Here is a 22,500-nt window from a genome sequence, read left to right on the forward strand (position 1 = left end):
AGCACCGGGAGGGCCCTGGCAGCCCGCGACACAACAGTGATCAGGAGAATGAGCGCGAGAGGAAACATGTGCTGTATGCTCTCTCTGCTGGAGCATCACACACACAATCATGTACATGTAGGGCGGGGTTTGGTTCTGTAGGTCAGTTGTTGATTGGATGTTGAGATGTGGGTGTGGCATTCAGAGCTTGAAAAGGGCGGGGTTTCGCAGCACTAAATGATGGAGAAGTCCTCTAACCAGAGAGAAGACTGATGCTTCACTGATAGATCTGTTTAATATTTTGATGAAACGTTCCCATTTACTGCAGAGCATCTATTGATGAGACACTGATGCAGTGCTACATTACTATAAACCTGATGAAGAAACAAACTCATCCTGATCTCAGATGAACTGAGGATGAACACAGTTTCTCCAAACTTTCAGTTTCAGATAAACTATTCCTTTCAAGGAAAGCTTTCTGTTTGCGGTATCGTTCACATCTGTAACAGTTTAATACTTTCATCCTGAGCAAACTGTGGTCAAAATAGTTAAAAGTCTGAGTCAACCCAGGGCCAGTGTGAATGTGTTCATGTCTCGTCTCAAGAGTACTCTGCTCCCTCAGACACGAACGCTCCGAAGAGAGAGTGCTTTAGAAAGACTCAACGGTGATTAGGAGAAACGGTGTGTGTCCCTCAGTGTGAGTGTGTGAGACGAGCGAGACTCGAGGAGACGTGAGTGAAGTCATCAAGACGTTCCACCAGCCAGATATCCCAGAATAACAGACCATACGAAACAGGAAATATGATTCAGCAGCTGATCCGTCAGGAGCGTGCATGCTTTCTGCTGTGAAGAAACAACCATCCTTTCTCTTATTAGAAAGATTTAACCAGCCTCTGCTAAAACTTTAATGCAGTACACGTCTATTTTGTGAACAAAATAACCAATGAATTTACATCATGGGTGAATAAAAATGAGACTTTAATCTCCTAATAAAAGACTTTTACTTCTCTAAGTGGCTAGACATAACATTATATGGAAGCCCCTTTCCATAACAAAATAAAAAAAACAATAAATAAAACACTTTTATCTCACAGTTTTGACTTAGTTTCCTCATAATTCTGAAGCGAAAAAGAGTCACTTGTTTTTTTATTGGTGTAGGAAAAAAACACATTGTGAGAAAAAAACCTCTACTTCTATATTTCTGTGAAGGGAAAGAGAGACTGAAAGAATATCAGAGATTTAAGGATAAGCTATGCTGATGTTTGCCTGTGTGCAATCACTTAGCAACCACATAGAATCACCCTAGCAACCACGGATACATTGTGGCAGTGTGTTTACAAGCACCACTCACATCTCCTTCAGATTCTGAGGTTGTATGTCTATGAAAATCCAGTCTTTTTGATCTCTGCATCTCTGTAGATTAAAAAGGCTGTGTTCTGAGGCAATATATGAATAATGCATTAGATTTCCCAGCTCTAAAGTCTCTCATACTACTTAAACCTGCTCAGTCTCAGAGCTGCTGTTCATAATCTAACACACTGTAACTCTTTTATTTGCTCAATTAGCACAGAAATGGCCCGATCTTCTTTTGAGCTTGTACTTTGTTGAAGGATTACTCTGAGGACCAAAATATTCCCTTAAGTGAAGAGATTTTGTGTTCGCCCTACTTCTGGTTAACCCCATTACTATTAGAGAAGGTTTATTTTAGACGAACACTGTTGCAGCGTATATTAATGAGTGCTTCTGTGTTTGGGCTCTAATGAGGCATTTCTAACGGCTCAAGGTTAAACTCCACACCCATCCTTGGCCCAAACCAGGTCAGGTTAATGTATACTCCATGCAAATCACTTCATGTGCTCAACAACTACGAGCATAATTAATGAACCTGTGTAATTATACAGTGCTACCCTAAAAATATGCATATTTTAATACTGCAGTAAGTTTTAAAATGCATTACAACTTTACATTCTTGACTGTATAAATCCCAAAATATGACAGATTTAAAAAACAAAAAATTATATATCTTTTTAAATACTCTTTTTTTTGCCTAATGCATTATGTGGCACATGTGTTCAGTCTTGAACTGACATATACTTTATTATGTACTTTTTTACATTTTTTTATAAATTTACATTGTTAATATATATATATATATATATATATATATATATATATATATATATATATATATATATATATATACATATATACATATATATATATAACACCACTTTACCAACCAACACTTTTACCAGCACTTAAAATAAAAACTGAAAATAAATAAATACTGACTGTTTTTGTGTGTTTTTTATATCTTTGTTGCTAACTTCTGAAACACTGCATATTTGGTTTCTATAAAATATTGTATTTGATCCTCCTCAAATAACACTGTAACCCACCATCTGTGTCCTGTATAGACTACAGTCAGGTTCAGTCAGACATACTTCTATGATATCGTAAGGAAGGAGACGCGAGCGTGGCCAGAGCGCGCAGCAGAGACGCACAGGAATGTGTTCTTACGCAATAAAGCTCCAGACGCGTTGCGTTTACTCCGCTGGGCGGGGCTCAGGGCGCTGCGTCCAGCCAATCACCGCGTCGCTGCTCGACCCGTCTGTCTCTCTCTCTCTCTCTCTCTCTCTCTCTCTCTCTCTCTCTCAACTACTGGAGAAGCAGCGCGAGCGGAGGAAGAGGAGGATGAGGATAAGGATGAGGATGAGGATGGATGCTATACCGTGTCGTCTCGTGTTTTTAGCCCTGTTCTTTGGAGCCAGGATCCAGCACACAGAAGGTAACGTCACGAGCAGCTCCGCCAGTGTGTCTGTGTGTGTGTGTGTGTGTGTGTGTGTGTGTGTCGTCTGGATCCGGAGGAGGACTGCTCTTTGTTTGCAAGCAGCTGCTGCCCAAAGAGAGTGTTTGTGTAAAGATGGCGCAGATCAGAGACACACAGAGAGATGCTGTCAGTTCAGGAGCATGTATTCCGTCGAGAGAGAGAAGCAGACAAAGTCCTTTAAATCACACCTGAATGCGTGTGTGTGTGTTTGTGTGTGTGTGTGTGTGTGTGTGTGCGTGCGTGTGTGTGTGTGTGTGTGTGTGTGAGTGTGCGTGTGTGTGCTTGTGTGATTAATGCTGGGGATGTTTACGGTCTGATTGTAGGTGATTGTGTTTGTTTTTATCAGTTTTCATGATCATAAGCTCGCCAGGACACACACACACACTCATCGTTTTATTTTGTCTTAACTGGTTTATCTTGATGAGCAGATGAAGGGTATTTTGTGACTCGCTCTTGAAACGCTAAAGCTCAATAATCGTCACTTTGACAGACTGCTCTGATTAAAAAGTAAAACCAATATAAATTTGTATTCACTGTTTACTTTTTATCCGTTAAAAAATGTAATTTTTTTCGTAATTAGCCTCACTTATTAAACAAATAATCTTAAAATACGCCGCATACGGTGTTTTTGTGTTATATAGCTAGCTGGATCGGGCTAACAGTCCAGAAAACCTAACTATTAAACTCTGCTTTAAATGATGCTAGCGCTGGTAAAGTTATAAATAGTGAGATTCGTTTGGCAGAATTGAACTTAAGTGTGTTTTTATTCTCGTCTGTTGTGTTTAAAGAGTGTCTCGTCACCTCGTTTGACTTTTGTTCGCGGTGTTAGCTGTTAGCTGTTTGGCTAACTTTGTTTTCACGTAGTTCTCCTTAGTTTGGAAACCCAGTGAATCTATAAATACACAAATAAAGCTAGTAAACTGGTGATGGCTGTCGGATTTGTCCCAATTTGTGTTGAATTATAGCATATAAACATATAATAAGCGAATAATGACTTTAAACAGTGTTTGATACGCTGGCGTTAATAACTGTGTAGTAAACAGCGTTTAGAGGAAGACATCTCTCAGTGGTTCAGTGATGATGATAACAGCACAGTAAACACAGCAGGACGACAGATATATGTGTGTGTAGAGACTGAAGAGTGTGTGTGTGTCGCTGGGACTAGTGTTAGTGTACACCTCAGTGTGTTCCTGTAGAAGTGTTTATATGTAGCTGTGATGTTCTGCTTCTCAATCTCCTGTGAGAAGGGAATGACTGATGATGTTGAATAATCCTGCTGTCTGTGGCACAGTTATTGTCACATGCATTGATGGCCAGTGTGTGTGACTGACCTCACACCGCCTGTTGTCCAAGCTTACACAACCCTAACTAATCGAAGGCAGGGCTAGCGAAGGCCTTGTGTTTGGCAGAAGCAGTGTTTTAAAGTATATCTGGCTCAGAGAAACAAATAAAACACCACAGCACTTTATGTTACACTTGACTTGCGGCTCTTAAAGTGACAAAGTAATAGAGTTTTCAGGCTTTCGTTTTACAGTAATAGACTACAGTTATCAGCAGTGACTTTTATCTGTCTCTGGGAGTTGAATTCAGCAGTATTCATGTTTTGCGGTTAATAACAGGCACATTTGCATCTTCTGAAGAGCTGAGCTCAGACTGATACCAGAGGCTGTTTTATTCTCTACTGACCCCGTTATGAACCGTTTGTTGTGTGTATTTACTGAAGTGATGTGGGTCAGGTGTCCTCCTCGGGTTCCTGTGTTTGAGCCGTCTCTGTGAGTTTCCTCTGGGATGAGCTGTTCCCTGCAGACCGCAGCGCTCTCAGCGTCCCGTGTTCGATCGCAGGAATCCCGTATCACTTTACACTGTGTTATTATACACACGTTCAGACTGAGGGATTGTGGTTTGGATGCAATACGAGATAGTGGCATGATTAATGGTCTCTGTCAATAAACATAAATCAAGCGTTTCTGCAGATTGAACTGACATCGTGTGTAGAAAACCATCCATACACAACACTTTCAGCAGCAGTTTCATCCTGAAATCAACATTTACTCATTCTCATGCATCTCAAATGCATCACAGTTTGCACAGAAATATTGTGCAGCACAACTGTGTTCAACATTGATAATAATCAGAGATGTTTCTTGAGCAGTAAATCATCATATTATTCTGATTTCTGAAGATCATGTGACACTGAAGACTGGAGGAATGATGCTGATAATATGACTTGTGCATCACATATTCAGTCGTACAGTGTCTTTATGTGAGGAAGAGAGTGTAATTAAAGTCATTATTGTGCTGAAAAGCTTCCCGTTTCTCCACAGCTCATGATGGGGTCACTGACCTCAGAACTGCTGAATAACTACTGAACTATTGTTCTGCTTTATCTGTCTCTTATTTCCCGCTCAACAGCATCCATCCTCATTTACTTCAGCACTGTCACATATTCAGTGTAAACTAGCTGAAGACAAACACTGAACAGTTTTGTAATGACCTGAGAGAAAGATGTTCCTCTTTCTTGTGTGCAGGCATCAGACTCTTCACTGTTCCTATCATATCTGCTTCTCTTTATCCCCCATGATGCCTTTCACACTAATGAGGAGAGTATCTTCCTTTAAACTCTGAACAATCAGTGAAAGATTTGCTCTGTGAATGCAATAATTAGTATTTTTCAAAAACTGAACACGGTGAGGTTTCATCATTCTGCTCGCGGTTTAATCATCCAGCATTAAAGGAAGTGTAAAACACCAACTAATTACTGCAACAGATCATTAATTACCCCAAGACTCTTCTGCAGGATTATATTACAGACACAGAAAATATCACATATTTAACATAAGTCACCTGAATACATGTTCAGTATTTTTAACATTAACATTGAATGATAATATTTCACAGCTTTTTGTCATTTTGACAGATAACAATCATTTAGTTTCGTTTAAAAAGCATCTGTGTGAACACAAACCTGGAAACAGACGTGAGGATTCATGTAATATTCATGTAATAAATCATAAATCAGATGAGCAGATGAGCAGTACATGCTGTTACAGTGAAATACAAATAAAAATGAAAGCAATCATCAGGAATCGATATCTTTAGATATTCTTGTTAAATCAGGTGAAGCGTGTGTTATTGTGCTGAAACAGAACATGAAGGAGGATGTACGGCTCATGCGGTCACACGGAGAGATGAGGACGATCTGAAACACAGCTCGTCAGGTTAATGACCAGTTCGTTATATATCTCTGATAGCATCTGTGTCAGAGTCGTCTGTTTCCTCACAATTAACCAGATACTGTAGTGATGAAGAGCACGTGTTCCTCCATCTCTCTGGTGCTCAGAGCTTTTCTTTGTCTGTGTCAGACGCGCTTGCATCTGTCTGCTCCTTTACTGCATTTGTGTCTTCAACAAACTCAAGCATCTCTACACAGCTACTCCACATGCATTTAAAACATACCACGTCCCATCACCTAAAACTGCACATTCTGTCATCATTTACTCACTCTCACATCGATTCTTCATCTGTTAAACATAAACAAAGATATTTTGAAGACCGTAGCCATTGACTTTCATAGTGAGGCTTTCTGCTAATAATATTTGATCATTTTCAGCTCGGTTTAACCATTCTCCGTGTGAACCTACTATAAAATGCAAGTGTTTTTTTGTGATTTGGATGTGAATGAACACATATGGTAGAGCGGTCAGATCCTTCCCTATCAAGAGAGCGACTCTTTATCATATTCAGACGAAGACAGGAATAGCAGAAGGCATTGTGGGGGATGTGGAGGCTGACGGGGTCCATCTGAGCTCCTCACACCCAAACCACATCTGTGGAGGACAAAAGGCTGGCAGTGATGAGCCGACAGGGGTCAGGGACGGACTGTGAGTGTGTGTGTGTGTGTGTGTGTGTGTGTGAGACGCTCGTGCAGGGATCCTGCCGGCCAACACACACGGTGTAGTTATTTCTGACATGAGAGTGACGATTAAAATGATGAAAAAGTGGTTTGAATGAAGGATTCAGTGTCTCACTCATAAACACTTCACTTTTCATTAATCATTCATTCATGAATCAGTGTTTTTAAACAAATCTCTTGAATGATTCAATAACAAATACATTTTTTAACAGTCACTTGTTGCCATCTAGTGGTGAAAACGTAATCGACTCGAACGTTATTTGAAGCGCCAGTTACTTTCTAAAGATGACTTGCTCTATTGTGATCGCTACCATAGACGTATGAATGTTTATATCCAGAAACTTTATCTCGCAGTATTACACAGTATTATGCCCCGCCCTCTTATACTCCCTGCTGCTGATTGGCTGGTTTCAGATCATGGGCTATATCCAGAAACAGACGCAACTCAGAAAAAACTATTGGTGTGTTTGGTAACTATTGGTATGCTCCGCACACAGATATATGTCTACAGCTAGACGTTACTGTTATTATCGTAGGAAGATGTGATTTCATCAGGACAGAGCCTGAAGCTCTGTGTTTTACACTGGTGTGTGTTGTGTTGGTTTCAGTCTGGTCTGAGGCTTCCTTGCGTGTTTATTTGCACACAGTCTGCTCTGGTGTTTATCCTTCAACAGTCTGTCTTCATGATAGTCTTTATGAGCCCTGGAGAAACAGCTGTGCTCAGTACTTGTGTGAGTGTTTCACCATCAATTATAACCAAATAATAGCAGCAGAAGAAGCAGAATGAATATGACCAATATTAGCATGTCATGCTGGACGTATGGTGTGTTTGTAGCCCTAGACCACAGTTATACCACAGTATTCTTTCAGTACTTTAAACTACACACACAGCATGTAATCACTCACTCATTACTGGTCAATATCAAAGTTCAGATGATTTTCATGTTTGTTTATTGGTGACTTTAACAAGTGTTTGGTCCATTTAAAATAGCATAACATTTTGTGTAACATCAAAATGAATCAGATATCAGTTAAAAATGTGTTCCCATGATTACTAATTTGTTGTTCCGTTTTAGTTGAATTGAAACCGATCCCTAATTTGTGACCATAAAACCCTTTTCTGTGCATGTATCATGTGTGAGTATTTTATCCAGTTTAATGAAACATTACGGATGTAAAGGAGATGCTGTTTGATTCTGACATTCACACTGGGTCTGTTTTCCAGTCTTGGCTCAGATTCAGTTTCTGAGGCTAATCGAGTCAGATCTGTTGCTGGGAATGCTAACCAACCCACCCAACCACTTTACCAATTTACATCCAGATGAAGATTAATTAGCTTGGCTCTGAAAACTTGACACGCTCTCCAGTCGATCCTCTGTCTGTCGTTGAGAGAACTAAAGGGACGGAGAACACACAGCACACCGACTGAACTCTGAACACCGGTGAATAGCCTTGGCTTCTGCTGAAGAGACACTGAACAGCGCTTGGCTCTCTAGGCCAGATCATTCAATTACTGCAGTGGAGGTTCAAGCCAAGGGCTCCAAGGATGTCAAATCCAATTGCCATTGATTCTCAAAATCAGTAGTCATTGTATTGAGTTTTTTCTCTGTGTTTGGCATTAGATGAAACTGCCTTCATCATTTTGATTTCTGGGGCTGAAATCCTGCAGACATTTGAGTCGCCCCATTCCCGTGCATTTATAATTGGCTAATGTGGTCTTAATCAGATTGAACTGGGTTTATTGAAAGCATTATTGAGTTGAGTGACTCAAACGGCGTGCTTTTCATGAATGGCAAAGTAATGAAATGATCTGTTTTATTCCGTTACGTGATTAAAGTATTCCTCACTGACTGTTTTAGCGGGCGTCTTTAAAGGGCTCATGAAATGGATAATCTAAATGTTCTTGTTGTTTAGACATACGAGAGGTTATTCCACTATAGAAAAAAGCAACATACTGAGAGTTTGGGAACTCAGACTAATCATAATGGTGAGGTCATGATTTCCCCTCGACACGCCGTTAGCATGCGTGATCACCGTGTGTAAACGTGAAGCGTGTTCTGATTAACTCAGTCACTAGAGCCATGTTGATGTTAGCTAAAGAAAGACTTTACTTTTAAAAACAACATTGGTAACTTCATGAACTAACCTTGGCAGCTATTATAATATAAATACAGTAACAGTTTGCGTGAGATCTCCATGTCATGCTCAGCTCAAATGCAAAATTCTAACCAGTCCCAATCAATCAAACACGTCCCTTTCTACAGAGGGCTAAAATCAGGCCAGAAAATGAACATTTATAATAATATGAAAAAAAAAAAACATACTTGCTTATAAATGCACCACACAAAACATTGTAAAATAATGAAAAAATGTACTTCATGAGCCTTTTAAATATTTCAAGATTTTCTTTGCTTCTCTTCTAAGAATGCGTTTCATTTTCCTGCAGGAGGCTGAAGAGAAAGAACATCTTGCAGAATATTTCTGTGCACTCAGTGAAAGTCAGTTTGGACCCTGATGACTTTTATTGACTGAACAAAAATACTTTTTTACATTTTTTTTATCCTTACATAAAAGTTGGATTGAGATATGGACATTATGCTAAAGATTTCATTTTTTTGTGAACTGTCCCATTTAAGGCGAAATAAAGATAAGAAATGCCTAAATGTAATTTAGAAGCTGTGTGTGTTGAAGTGAGCATCGTCGCATGGCAAGATCCTTCTGATGCCAGTCCACATCCACACAGACAATTACATTTTTATATGGTGACATTTTATTATTTTGACTGTATTGTTGTTGTTGTTATTTTTTAACCAGTGGAATAATGCGTTGTAGTAATGCGCTGGAGTAATGTGTTGTACTGTATTTTCCAGACTATAAGTTGCACTTTTTTTCATAGTTTAGCTGGTCCTGCGACTTATATTCAGGTGGGACTTATTTATCAAATTGAATTGAATTGAATTTTTGGACTGATGTGACTTATACTCAGGTGTGACTTATAGTCTGAGAAATACGGTAGTAATGAGCTGGAGTAATGCGCTGGAGTAGTTCTTTGAAGTAATGCGACGCAAGTAATGCTGTGTAGTAATGCGCTGGAGTAGTTGTCTGTAGTAATGCTCTCTAGTAATGCGCTGGAGTAATTCTCAGGAGTAATACTCTCTAGTAATGCGCTGGAGTAATTCTCAGGAGTAATGCTCTCTAGTAATGCGCTGGAGTAATTCTCAGGAGTGATGCTCTCTAGTAATGCGCTGGAGTAATTCTCAGGAGTAATGCTCTCTAGTAATGCGCTGGAGTAATTCTCAGGAGTAATGCTCTCTAGTAATGCGCTGGAGTAATTCTCAGGAGTAATGCTCTCTAGTAATGCGCTGGAGTAATTCTCAGGAGTAATGCTCTCTAGTAATGTGCTGTAGTAGTGTGCTGTAGTAATACTCACTGCATATTCAGTCAATCCCTGGCTGAGTTTGGCTGCAGGGTTTGTTTTGCTGGTGTGAATCATCGTCCGGTTCCACCTCAGGGTAGCGCCCACATCTCAGTTTGCTGGCCGTTCCCAAAATAGCCCTGTGTTTGGAGCACGGGCGACCTCCAGCAGACTGAGAGCTAACACTGAGTCAGTGTTTACCCACGGCTGTGAACCGTGCAAGGGTCCGTTCAGGCGACAGATTGGAGATCCTCATTCTGTTACACTCCAGTCATCCTTCTGCTCAGATACAGTCATATTCAAAACATTGTTAACTCTTTATGAAGTCTAAATGAAAACATGATTGACAGTTTTGACCTAATACATGGCTTCCATTCAATTAATGAGTTAGAATATGGAATTATCCACAGATCACAGAACTCTGAATTGGAAATTGTAAACTAAATTGGAAAGAACTGTACACAAATAGTACCATTCAAAAGTTTAAGTTGGTAAGATTTATTTAATATTTCTGAATGATATTTCTTCTGCTGAACAAGGCTGCATTTATCTGATCATAAATACAGTAAAATCAAGAGCCTGACTGATATTAGAGAGTAAAAAAACTGATATCGATAAATCGGCCGATATTGTTTATGTGTGGTCTATATTATATTATTCTGTAAATTCTGTTTTTATGGATTCCGTCCATGTTTACTGCATGATGGAAATCCCAGGGTCCTGCTAATGTAGTAAACCAGTAAAAGATGGGGACATTGCTGTTCCTCTGCTTTAGCATTGAGTCTGTGTAGCTAGCTGACAACAGTGTTAAATCATCATTGACCAGACTCAAGCCACCACCGCACTGCGGTCTATTGACATGCTAACATTACTGACAAACTGTGCTCACACCGGTCTGTGCTGCAGCTGGACGCCGCAAATCATCTGAACTCAGTGTCAGTACGTCATAAATATAGAATGAGTCATCAGTTTCATTGTCAGGGATCTGACCACGTCCAGCGAATGAAAGAATAATGAAAGAAAATAACAATTTCTGATTATGATCAATGTTGAACACAGTTGTGCTGCTCAATATTTCTGTGGAAACCGATACATTGTACGTTTCAGGATTCACAGATGGATATGAAGTTCAGAAGAACAGCTTTTATCTGAAATAGAAATCTACTGTAACATTATAAATGTCCTTACTGTCACTTTTGATCAATTGAATGCACGCTGGATGAATAAAAACATTAATGTCTTATAAAAGAACGAGTGCTTTTGAACAACAGTATGGATGTTTACTGTGTGAGCGTCTCTCAGCTAAAGCACAGCACAGCTCTGAATCTCTGAGTATGACACTAAACACAGGCCCGCCTCGCTCTCGGTGTAGAGCTGGGTGTAGATGGGTTCTGGCCACACTAGACTGGTGACGGGGTCGTCTCGTTTCAGTGTATTTCCAGCAGACAAAATATCCTGCCTGTGGCATGAGCAGCAGATTGTGTTTGATAGAGCAGTGTGAGCACACGCTGTCCTCCGTCTGTCAAACACACGTGAAGCCTTGAGACGCTCAACAACACGTCCTTCTCCTCCGAGGAGAATCATCACCTGTGTCGCTGTAAATAAACTGGGCTGGTGAATACGGCCATGTCTGTGCTACAGGGAGGGCTGGATAAACACATGTGAGTGTGTGAGGACAGAGCAGACACACATCAGCACATCTACAGCACTGCTCTTTTGTTCAGTCAAAGCACGTGTGCATGAAGCATCAGAACAACAGGAAAAGCAGCAGATTTAGTGCTGATTAGGCACTTTATCATGTTTTATCATGAGTGACACTTCAAATAAAATGGAGATTAATAATCAGTGTATGATTTAAAAAGATAAATCAATCCCTGTCTGAATAAATAGAGCTTTTAAGCACTTTATTTCATGCTTTATCTGTTAAATCTAACAATGAAATAATGTTACACAATTCTGACTTTTCTCTTGCATTTTTGAGTCTGTTGCACAATTGTTTTCCTGTGTTGTGCACTGCCACATGATTAATATTATTATTATCTTTAAACATGTGAGTTGATATGTATGTTAGCTGCTGTCAGATTGTGAGTGAAGCTGTGATAGTCTCAGGACACTGACCGCAGACCGGCCTGCTGCTCGTAACACACTGGTGTCTGCACGGTCCCTCCATACTGAAAGTGTTGGTCTAGACGCTCAGACGTGCTGTGGCTTGTGGTTTAGTTGAGTGTTCTCCACCCAGACACACGTGACGCCTGTGTTCCTCTCAGACCAGATCAACATCACAGAGCTGGTATTACATCACTCACCAGGGTCAGATCTTAATATCACTGCTCCAGCACAATACACCTACTTCTGACAGAAATGTAATTATCTATTTATTTTATTTTTGTATTGTTTCGGTTTAATTTGAGGGTCCTTGATGATTTGAGAAAATACTTTACAAATAACAGAAAAAAAGTCATGTAAAAGCATAGATAATATTAATAGTTTTTATCAAATCATAATGTTTTTCTAAATCGAATGTAAGCCTAAATATAGTTCAGTCCTACACCCGTCTCACAAGTTTTCTCTCTGACGTGTTGTTTCCTGTAGCTCTCGTCTTCAGTTTCCTCACTGTGTGTGTGAGTGTGTATGTGTGTGTGTGTGTGTGTCTCAGTGTGTCTGTGTGTGTGTGTCTCAGTGTGTGTGTGTGTCTCAGTGTGTGTGTGTGTGTGTGTCTGTGTGTGTGTGAGAGAGAGCAGCGCTGCCAGACAGAAGACGCTCGTGATGGCCGCTGTGTTTCATTTCTTCTTCTTGTTTTCATGGTTTGATATTTTTAGCAGCGGTTCTTTAAATAGAGCTGTGGTCTGACAGTAGAATCATCACAGAGACGCTGTCTGCTGCTCAAACATTCATTATCTTCAACTAAAAAGTATGCTTTCACAATTTTTTTTTTGCTGATCCAAAAAAATGATATTTTTTTGTGGAAACTGTGATACATTTTATTTTTCAAGATAACTTTATGTGTTATTGATATTCACACAAATAAAATCTTATTCTCTACTCTTATTGGCTTTTTTTCAATAAAAGTAGTGCTATTCATCATTAAATCTAAAGTTTGCTCATCATTCACTTAAAGACTGTGTTGAAGGGTTAATTTTTCAACAAATTTGTGCAATTTGCTTGTTGGTAATAAACCTGTAAACTGTTATCCATTGTATTTTACGTTGTTGGGTATCACAAAGCGGAATATAAAACTAAAAAGTAGGTAATATCTCACAGCGGTCTCCTTTCCCCCACAATGCATTGCATCACGTCACCTTGGGGAGAGAATTTACCACAGCCGCCTTGAGAGCATTGAGAGTGACTAGAGAGACGGGAGTATTCAGATGTGCAGATTATAGATAAATAGATAAACACATAGATATATATAGATAGATAGATATCGGACAAAAGTGACCAAAACACACTCACTTCCCTACAGCACAATTTCTCCAACGCAGTTTCCAAACACACACACACTGGAACACAGCATCATACTAGAGGCTTCCTTTCCTCCACTTCTCCCCAACGTGACGTCATCGCCGAGTTGTGTAAAAAACCGTTAATACCAAACAAAAAAAGGTCTTTAAGACCATTATTGAGACATTTTAAAAATGATATAGCTATCTTGAGTGATTCATGTACCCATTAATCGACAGAACCTGCAGCGTGGGCTTCATCACTGGACGAGGCAAGAGTTCAGATGTTTGTTTCTTACGGTCAGACTGACTTCATCATTCTTCTGTTGGAAATGAAGGATGATGTATTACAGGGCTGTCACAAGATTAAAACTTTGTTTCTAATTTTTACATGTTGTACCGATTAATGAATCTAATTTAGGGATCTTCAGATCATTTAACGTCATTATTGTGTTAAAGGAGAAAATCATTGAACAGACTGCACAGAGTTTGATTTGACATTGTGAAAATAATGATAAATAGGTATACATTAGAAAAATAAATGTTGAAATATTAAATGATACTCTAAATATGAACCTAAAAGAATCAATAGGTGGGAGAGTCACTGTCGTAACGAGCGAGTCATTGAATCATTCATTCGACCGATTGATTCAAACGGCAGATTCGTTCAGAAACAAAGTAACAGTCATTATGAATGAGTCACTGAATCACTTGATTGATTCAGAACTGTGCACTGAGTCAGGAATGAATCTCTCCTAAATATAAGAGAGGGATTCTTCTGAACTCATATCTTTAATCTGACTTCATCAGTCAGTGGTGCTGCATCAGGATCATCAGTGTGAGATGACGCGCTGCCTTAAACACATCGATCATCTTAACATGTTGTTTTGTCTGTGATTAATCACACTAAATGAGCAGATGAGCAGCTCTGGTTTGGTCTAATAGTGGTGAGAGGCTGATGTGGTTTGTGTGTGTGTTTGCAGGCTTACAGTGCTTCTGTCACCGGTGTCCGAACCACACGTGTGTCACGGACGGCCTGTGTTACGTGTCCATCACTAAATCCGGCGGATCGACCACACAGCAGACCTCGTGCATCAGTGAGAACGAGCTGATCCCTCGAGACCGGCCCTTCATCTGCGCTTCCTCCACCAAACACGACTCCGGCATCTACCCCATGTGCTGCAACACCGACTGGTGCAACAAGAACCCCGACCCCAGCACCTTCACCTGTGAGTGTGTGTGTGTGTGTGTGAGAGAGAGAGAGAGAGTGTGTGTGTGTGTGTGTGTGAGAGAGAGAGAGAGAGAGAGAGAGAGAGAGAGAGAGAGAGAGAGTGTGTGTGTGTGAGAGAGAGAGAGAGAGAGAGAAAGAGAGAGAGAGAGAGTGTGTGTGTGTGAGAGAGAGAGAGAGAGAGAGAGAGAGAGTGTGTGTGTGTGTGTGAGAGAGAGAGTGAGTGTGTATGTGTGTGTGTGTGTGAGGGAGAGAGAGAGAGAGAGTGTGTGTGTGTGTGTGTGTGTGTGTGAGAGCAGAGGTAATTTGTAATTTTTTATATTTTTTTCCTCAAATCATGCCGTCCTGATAATCAGCAACATCATTTCTGAAAGAAGTTTCAGGAGAAGACTAAACACAGCGTTGTTGAGTTCGTTCTGTCATCAGTCTGACTGCTAAGAACAAACAGAAACCTCTGGAGATGGTCTCAGTGTTTCAGTGACAGGATCCTAAACAACATTAGATCTGACTGACTGCACACTTTTTTATTCCCTTTTTTATTAAAAAAAAAATGTTTTATTGTTACCAAATTCTGTTCTAGCATGTCTGATTATTAGAAATCATATAAACAAGTTGTATTTATTCTTACAATAGTTCTGTTTAACGTGACGCTCCACAGTGTCTGTCATGAAGCTGTGTCACATGATCCCAGAGATCCGGCCTGTTCTCCCAGCGCTCTGTTCTTATTTATTCTACTCATCTGGTCCTGTGTGGATGTAATGGAGATCTGCTTGGGTTGAGTCAGACGGTGGTTGTTTGCTGTTGTCCTGGAATGCGTCTAGACGCTCGTCTCGACAGAGAAATTAAATGATAGAGTTACGAGGCTTCAGAAGAGATGCTCAGACTGACTCGTGTGTTTCTGTGTGTAACAAAGCTGTCACCTGAGAGTGTGTGTGTGCGGGCGCGCGTGTGTGTGTGTGGTGTGTGAGTGTGTGTGTGAGTGTGTGTGTGTGTGCGTGTGTGTGAGAGTGTGTGTGTGTGCGTGTGTGTGAGAGTGTGTGTGTGTGCGTGTGTGTGAGAGTGTGTGTGTGTGCGTGTGTGTGAGAGTGTGTGTGTGTGCGTGTGTGTGAGAGTGTGTGTGTGTGTGCGTGTGTGTGAGAGTGTGTGTGTGTGTGTGTGAGTGAGTGTGTGAGTGAGTGTGTGTGTGAGTGTGAGTGAGTGTGTGTGTGCGTGTGTGTGTGTGTGTGTGTGCGTGTGTGTGAGAGTGTGTGTGTGTGTGCGTGTGTGTGAGAGTGTGTGTGTGTGTGTGAGTGAGTGTGTGAGTGAGTGTGTGTGTGAGTGTGAGTGAGTGTGTGTGTGCGTGTGTGTGTGTGTGTGTGTGTGTGTGTGGGCATGTTTTTGTATCATATCAGGACACAACTCTGTATAATGACATGGGTATGACACAGGTATTACAGGAGAGGGTGACTTATGAGCACATAACCCATGTCCCCATTTCTCAAAACACTTATAAATCATACAGAATGAGTTTTTTTGAGAAAGTAAAAATGCACAAAGTTTCCTGTGAGGGTTAGGGTTAGGTGTAGGGTTGGTGAAGGGACAGAGAATATACAGTTTCTACAGAATAAAAACCATTACACCTATGGGATGAACACACTTTACACAAAAACAAACATGTGTGTGTGTGTGTGTGTGTTTGTGTGTGTGTGTGTGAGTGTGTGTGTGTGTGTGTGCGTGTGCGTGTGCGTGTGTGTGTGTGTGAGTGTGAGTGTGTGTGTGTGTGTGTGTGTGTGTGTGTGTGTGTGTGTGTGTGTGTGTGAGTGTGTGTGTGTGTGCGTGTGTGAGTGTGTGTGAGTAAGTGTGTGTGTGTGAGTGAACTGAAAAGTTTTTCTATCCAATATTTAGTTCTGATATTATAGTTTATATATTTTTCATTTAATATTTATTTTATATTATACTAATATTTATTTATTATGCATTATTTCAACTTTATCTCATTTACTGAAAGCAATTTTTAATAATATTTTAATAATAAAGATTTTAAATAATGTGTTGATGAAAGCGTGTGCTCTTCCTGAGCGAGGCAGCTGAACTCCACACATGATTGTGTTCGTAAAATCTTCAGAGAAAGCTCGTTTACTATCAGCTTTTATATTTGTTATAATAGCTCTCACATACAGTGAGGTCCACGGAGGTAATATTAAAGATGACAGTAAATGCAGTAAATCAGATGAGTTCTATGTCTAAATGGTGCATATGTTTCACAGACAAATAAACAATATGTGCTGCGTTCTGTAGATCCAAATATAGCATTTCTGTAAAAATAATGATCTTTTTCTCTTGTGCATCTGGTGTAATACAGCATCAGGATGTGCTCTGTTAGCATAATTCAGCACACCAGAGAACTATAGCGTCATCTTTATTTAATATTGCTGCACAGTATTATAAGAAAACCAGAGGATAAGCTGCGTTTGTAATGAAGTGTTCGCTGCTCCACAGCATTTGTGATTAAAACAGTATGTGAATATAAAAACATTCCTAGAAAAAAATCTTATATTTAAGGTCACAAGCCTATAAAACTTATTAAAAGACTTAATGATCATTTTAAGAGGTCTTAAGTTTGAGGATGGAATACAGGGATCAAAACACGTCCCAATGTGATTATTAAACTCCAGAAGACTTTAGTTTCACTGAATATGAGTGCCACACATTCATAATCAATGAATATACAAATCCATTTGTGCAGTGTGACTGCTATATATTATTTTATTATATATTATTTACAGACCTGTATACAATATGTGTATATATATATATATATACATTGCAATCAAAATTATTCAACCCCTTTATTTATAAAGCACTTTAAACAAAATACATTGTGTCAAAGCAACTCAACAACATTAATAAGGAAAACAGTGTGTCAATAATGCAGAATGACAGTTAAAGGTTGAATTCAGTGATGTCATCTCTGTTCAGTTTAAATAGTTAAAACAAATATTTGTCAATGAGGAATGAAAATTACTTGTTCATTCAAAATACAAGACATTAACATTTAGAGACCTTATTGATATGTAATGTTCCCATCAATTTAATCCTTAATGTTTATTTATTTGGTCTTTAAAGTTTCTATGAAGTGATACATTTACCTTCATGTGGGGAAGTTGTGGCCTAATGGTTAGAGGGTTGGACTCCCAATCGAAGGGTTGTGAGTTCTATTCTCGGGCCGGACAGAATTGTGGGTGGGGGGAGTGCATGTACAGTTCTCTCTCCACCTTCAATACCACGACTTAGGTGCCCTTGAGCAAGGCATCGAACCCCCAACTGCTCCCCGGGCGCCGCAGCATAAATGATGAACACTGCTCCGGGTGTGTGCTCACAGTGTGTGTGTGTGTGTTCACTGCTCTGTGTGTGTGCATTTCGGATGGGTTAAATGCAGAGCACAAATTCTGAGTATGGGTCACCATACTTGGCTGAATGTCACTTCACTTTCACTTTCATAAAACCTGCATTATAAAACAGCACATTATTTGGTGAATTGTCATTGCACCCCTGAAGTTTTTGTGCTCCACTCTTTAGGCAGTGTTTTCCTCGGGCGTTCCACATGTTTTCTTCATGTATTCCTCATGTTTCTCTCGTTCTCCTTAAGCATCCCACGTTTTCCTCACATTTTCTTATTTTTTCTTCATGTTTTTTTCTCATGTATTCCTCATGTTTTGCCCATTTCTCTCGTTTTTTTTTCAAGTTTCTTTCATTCTCCTCAAGCGTCCCACGTTTTCCTCATGTTTTTCTCACGTTTTTTTTCATGTTTACTTCATGTTTACTTCATGTTTACTTCATGTATACTTCATGTTTTCTTCATGTTTCCTAATGTTTCTCTCATGTTTTCCTCATGTATTCCTCATGTTTTCCTTATGTATTATTTGTCTTCCTCATGTTTCCCTCATGTTTTTTTCTCATGTGTTCCTTCATGCTTTCCCCGTTTCTCTCATGTTTTCTTCAAGTTTCTCTCATTTTCCTGAAGTGTCCTAGTTTTCCTCATGTTTTCCTCACCTTTTCATGTTTTTGTCACGTTTCTTCACGTTTCTTCATGTTTTTTCTAATGTTTCTCTCATGTTTTCCTCTGATTCAGTGCCGACACAGAAGCCGCCGGTGTTGGGGCCCGTAGCATTCGCGGCTCTGATTGCGGGGCCCGTGTGTGTGGTGTGCTTCCTGATGGTCACCGTCTTCTACATCTGCCACAGCCGCTCGGTCCTCCATCACCGTGTGCCTAACGAGGAAGACCCCTCCATGGACCACCCCTTCATCACCGTCGGGACCACCCTCAAAGACCTGATCTACGACATGACCACGTCCGGCTCCGGCTCCGGTACAACACACACACACAGAGACACACACACACACACACACACACACACTTAAAGACCTGATCTACAACATGACCACATCCGGCTCTGGCTCCGGTACAACACACACACACACACACACAAACACACACACACACACACACAAACACACACACACACACACACACACACACACACAGGGAGAGACACACACCCACACACACACACAGGGAGAGACACACAAACACACACACACACACACACACACACACACACACACACCCACACAGGGAGAGACACACACACACACACACCATCGAGTGTGTCGATTAATCGGCTGTAAACTAGTATTAGAACGAGTAATCGACTAATCATAGATTATTCCACTGATTAATCAGTAGACATTGACTGATTATTCAGATTTGCAATTAGTTAAAATGTTGAGTTATGCATATTTTAACAAATACATAATGGCAATCACTTCAGCTTTGGAAAACCATATTATGTAATTACAATTATTATACAATTTATTTTTTTGCAAATATATATATATATTTGGCACACAAAATAGATGACCAGCAAGTTACTAAATGACACATCATTCTGCCTTACATCTCCTTTTGTAAGTCATATGGATAAGAAACAAAACAAAGTTAATTGATAAGACATTTTATTTTTGGATACACTGTTTTATTCACAAAATAGTCTTGCTTAAAATACCTTATTGGGTTATAATAATCAAAACAGTCCTGATCAAGCTTTTTTCCCCACTAATACAAATATTTTATCACTAGTTAGCTCCACAGTGGAGAGCTGCTTTATATAAAAAAAAAAAAAAATCAAGTTTTATTTCTAACTGAGATCGACACTCACTCTGGTTTTTCATTAATACCGTAAAGCTTGATTTAAGGCTATTGCATAAAGTACTGTATAAATAAACGTGCCATGACTGGACTACTGCAGAGCTGTAAACAGATGTGTCTTTAACTGCTGCATTCACACCGCTGTCAGTTTTTGCTGTGTTTAGTTCATTATTGAGAGGAAAGTGTGCTGCATATATTTCCATATTCATCCAAACACCGCTCAGCAGCTTCAGGTTCATTCGGCGAAGCGATGTCTTCTTCTCTTGAATTGCATCCAGGAGAGCTTAATTACAGTCTGTGCTACAGCGCCACACTGGTCAAACAGTGTTACTGCAGGCTCCTACATTAGATCATATGAGATTTTGTTGAGACTAGTCGACAAGAAAATTATTTTTTGACAAATTTTATTATCTACGTTGTCGATAATGTTGACTAGTGTGTGATCGTTGCTGGTGTGTGTGTTTAATTTCAGTTAATATGTATTTAAGTAACGCAGATGTTTCTATTTATCATGTTTTTAGGTTTAGTTAACCATAATTACCCTGAACATGACAGCTTTAAAAGTGTGCAGGTTGTCATTTCTTTCTTGGCGTAATTCAGGTATTGTGTCTTTACGCCCATGTCTGAAACATTCAGGAGTTTCCTGTTATTCTAGCTTTATTTACATGCTTTTCACATCCTATAATTATGTGTTTGTCTTCCTGAGCATCTGCACTCTGTATGTGTGTCTGCTCTTGTCTTTGTTGTGTAGTTTGTGTATCACCTTCTCTTTGTGTGTGTGTTTCACCAGCATACATCATTAAACAATACTGCCATGGCAAAGTGCTCCTTATCTTTCTGGCACGTCTTCAAGAAGTTAAAGAACAGGGTGTGTTCACACCAACGCCAGTGTTTCACAGAAATACGGTTCGATTTCTGTGTACGATTGATCTGTTCAGAGACATGTGAAAAAACAGCAGATGGGATGAATGAAACTTTTATAGATGTTTGTGTCGGTCTGAACAGACATTAATTCAAAAGAAAATTTAATTGGCGACAGTTTTCCAGCCGTATGCTGGCGTTATCAGTCTGTATCAGACACATGAAGGTCACTCTCACAGAGACGCTCAAACGTGTTCAGACATCATGAGAAAGCTCCTCAAAGACATGGCTCTTTTCTCTGTTTTCCACTCAATCAGTGTTTTCACGCTGTCGTGAAGGATGTGTTTCTGCACACTGAACCCACTTTACCTGCATCCTGCCTCGCTTTTCTGAGGGGAACTGAATGCATGCAGTTATTAACATAAATCTAAACTTTTTTCCCCCAACTCATATATAACACTGTACTTCGTGCTATATTACCTTGGCTTTAAATTATGAAGAACTAGTTGACTAGTGTTTTATGATTTTTCTCTCTTCTGATCAGCATTTTGTTAGTTTTTTTCAATATTACACTATTATGGATTTTTCAAACAAGAATGCAAAAATGATATGTGTAGTTTCTGTTCATCACTGTAAGTGCCTGGAGTGACTGGCATATCTAGGCCATAGACTTTTGCAAATGTGGAGGGCGTGGACCACCCTGCATCGTTGCAGATCTCCAGCATGGACACACCTGCTAGGAAGGCCTAAGAGGCCGCCATACCCCGAGTAGAGTGAGCCTTGGCTCCGGCAGCGGGGGAAGACCAGAGGACTAAAAGTGGCGTTGATAGTCTCAACTATCCAACGACTAATAGTCTGCCTAGATGCAGGAAAACCTCTTTTGGGGGGACCGTAGCATACTAGAAATTGATCTGATTTTCTCCACAGGGCAGCTCTGTGGACGTATGCGTTGTACTGGACACATACAATTTAGCTTCTCTTAAGGGAGGAGGGCAGAAGGCCTGCAGCACTACAGGTTGTGGTGTGACAGAGGAAACCTTAGGAACATATCCCGCTCGAGGGTGTTTGACCGCTTTGGCCATGCTGAGCGCAAAGTCAAGATAAGCAGGGGCCACTGAGAGGGCCTGTAGATCTCCAACTCTCCTCAGAGAGGTAATAGCTGACAGAAAGGTAGTTTTAAGGGTCAGATGTCTTTCTGATATATCTTGTATTGGCTCGAATGGAGCTTTACAAAGAGCCTCTAACACCAAAACCAAGTCCCACGGGGGAATACGGGACCGTACTGGAGGTCTCAGCCTCAGCGCACCGCGGAGGAAACGGGTAACAAAGGGGTGTCTTCCCAAAGACTGACCATCGAGAGGGACATGGTAGGCCTTAATGGCTGCCATGTAAACCTTCAGAGTGGAGTGGATCTAACCTGCAAAGAACCAGTCTTGCAGTAACTCCAGAACTGCACCAACTGGGCAGTTAACAGGGTCAAGCTGGCGGTCTCTGCTCCATGAGGTGAAGAGTTTCCACCTCAGGGCGTACAGTTTCCTCATAGATGGAGCTCTGGACTGGAGGAGGGAGCTCTGCCCCCTCAGGGGCCACACCCACAGCTTCCACAGCTCCGGGCGAGGGTGAATTATCGTGCCCTGCGCCTGTGA

At 40.4% G+C, this 22,500-nt stretch overlaps 1 protein-coding gene across 1 annotated transcript in view; it reads left to right on the forward strand.

The window, feature by feature from the left end:
- The first annotated feature begins 2,613 nt into the window (after nucleotides 1–2,613).
- LOC113076184 (TGF-beta receptor type-1-like) overlaps nucleotides 2,614–22,500 on the forward strand; it is a 27,198-nt gene continuing 7,311 nt past the window's right edge. Inside the window, exons 1-3 of the mRNA XM_026248845.1 lie at nucleotides 2,614–2,767; nucleotides 14,561–14,806; nucleotides 18,917–19,153. Of these exons, the coding sequence (XP_026104630.1) occupies nucleotides 2,674–2,767; nucleotides 14,561–14,806; nucleotides 18,917–19,153 (577 nt within the window). The 5' untranslated portion in view covers nucleotides 2,614–2,673. The remainder of the gene's footprint in view (nucleotides 2,768–14,560; nucleotides 14,807–18,916; nucleotides 19,154–22,500) is intronic.

Source organism: Carassius auratus, unplaced genomic scaffold, assembly GCF_003368295.1.
Source record: "Carassius auratus strain Wakin unplaced genomic scaffold, ASM336829v1 scaf_tig00019252, whole genome shotgun sequence".
Taxonomy (NCBI): Eukaryota; Metazoa; Chordata; class Actinopteri; order Cypriniformes; family Cyprinidae; genus Carassius; species Carassius auratus.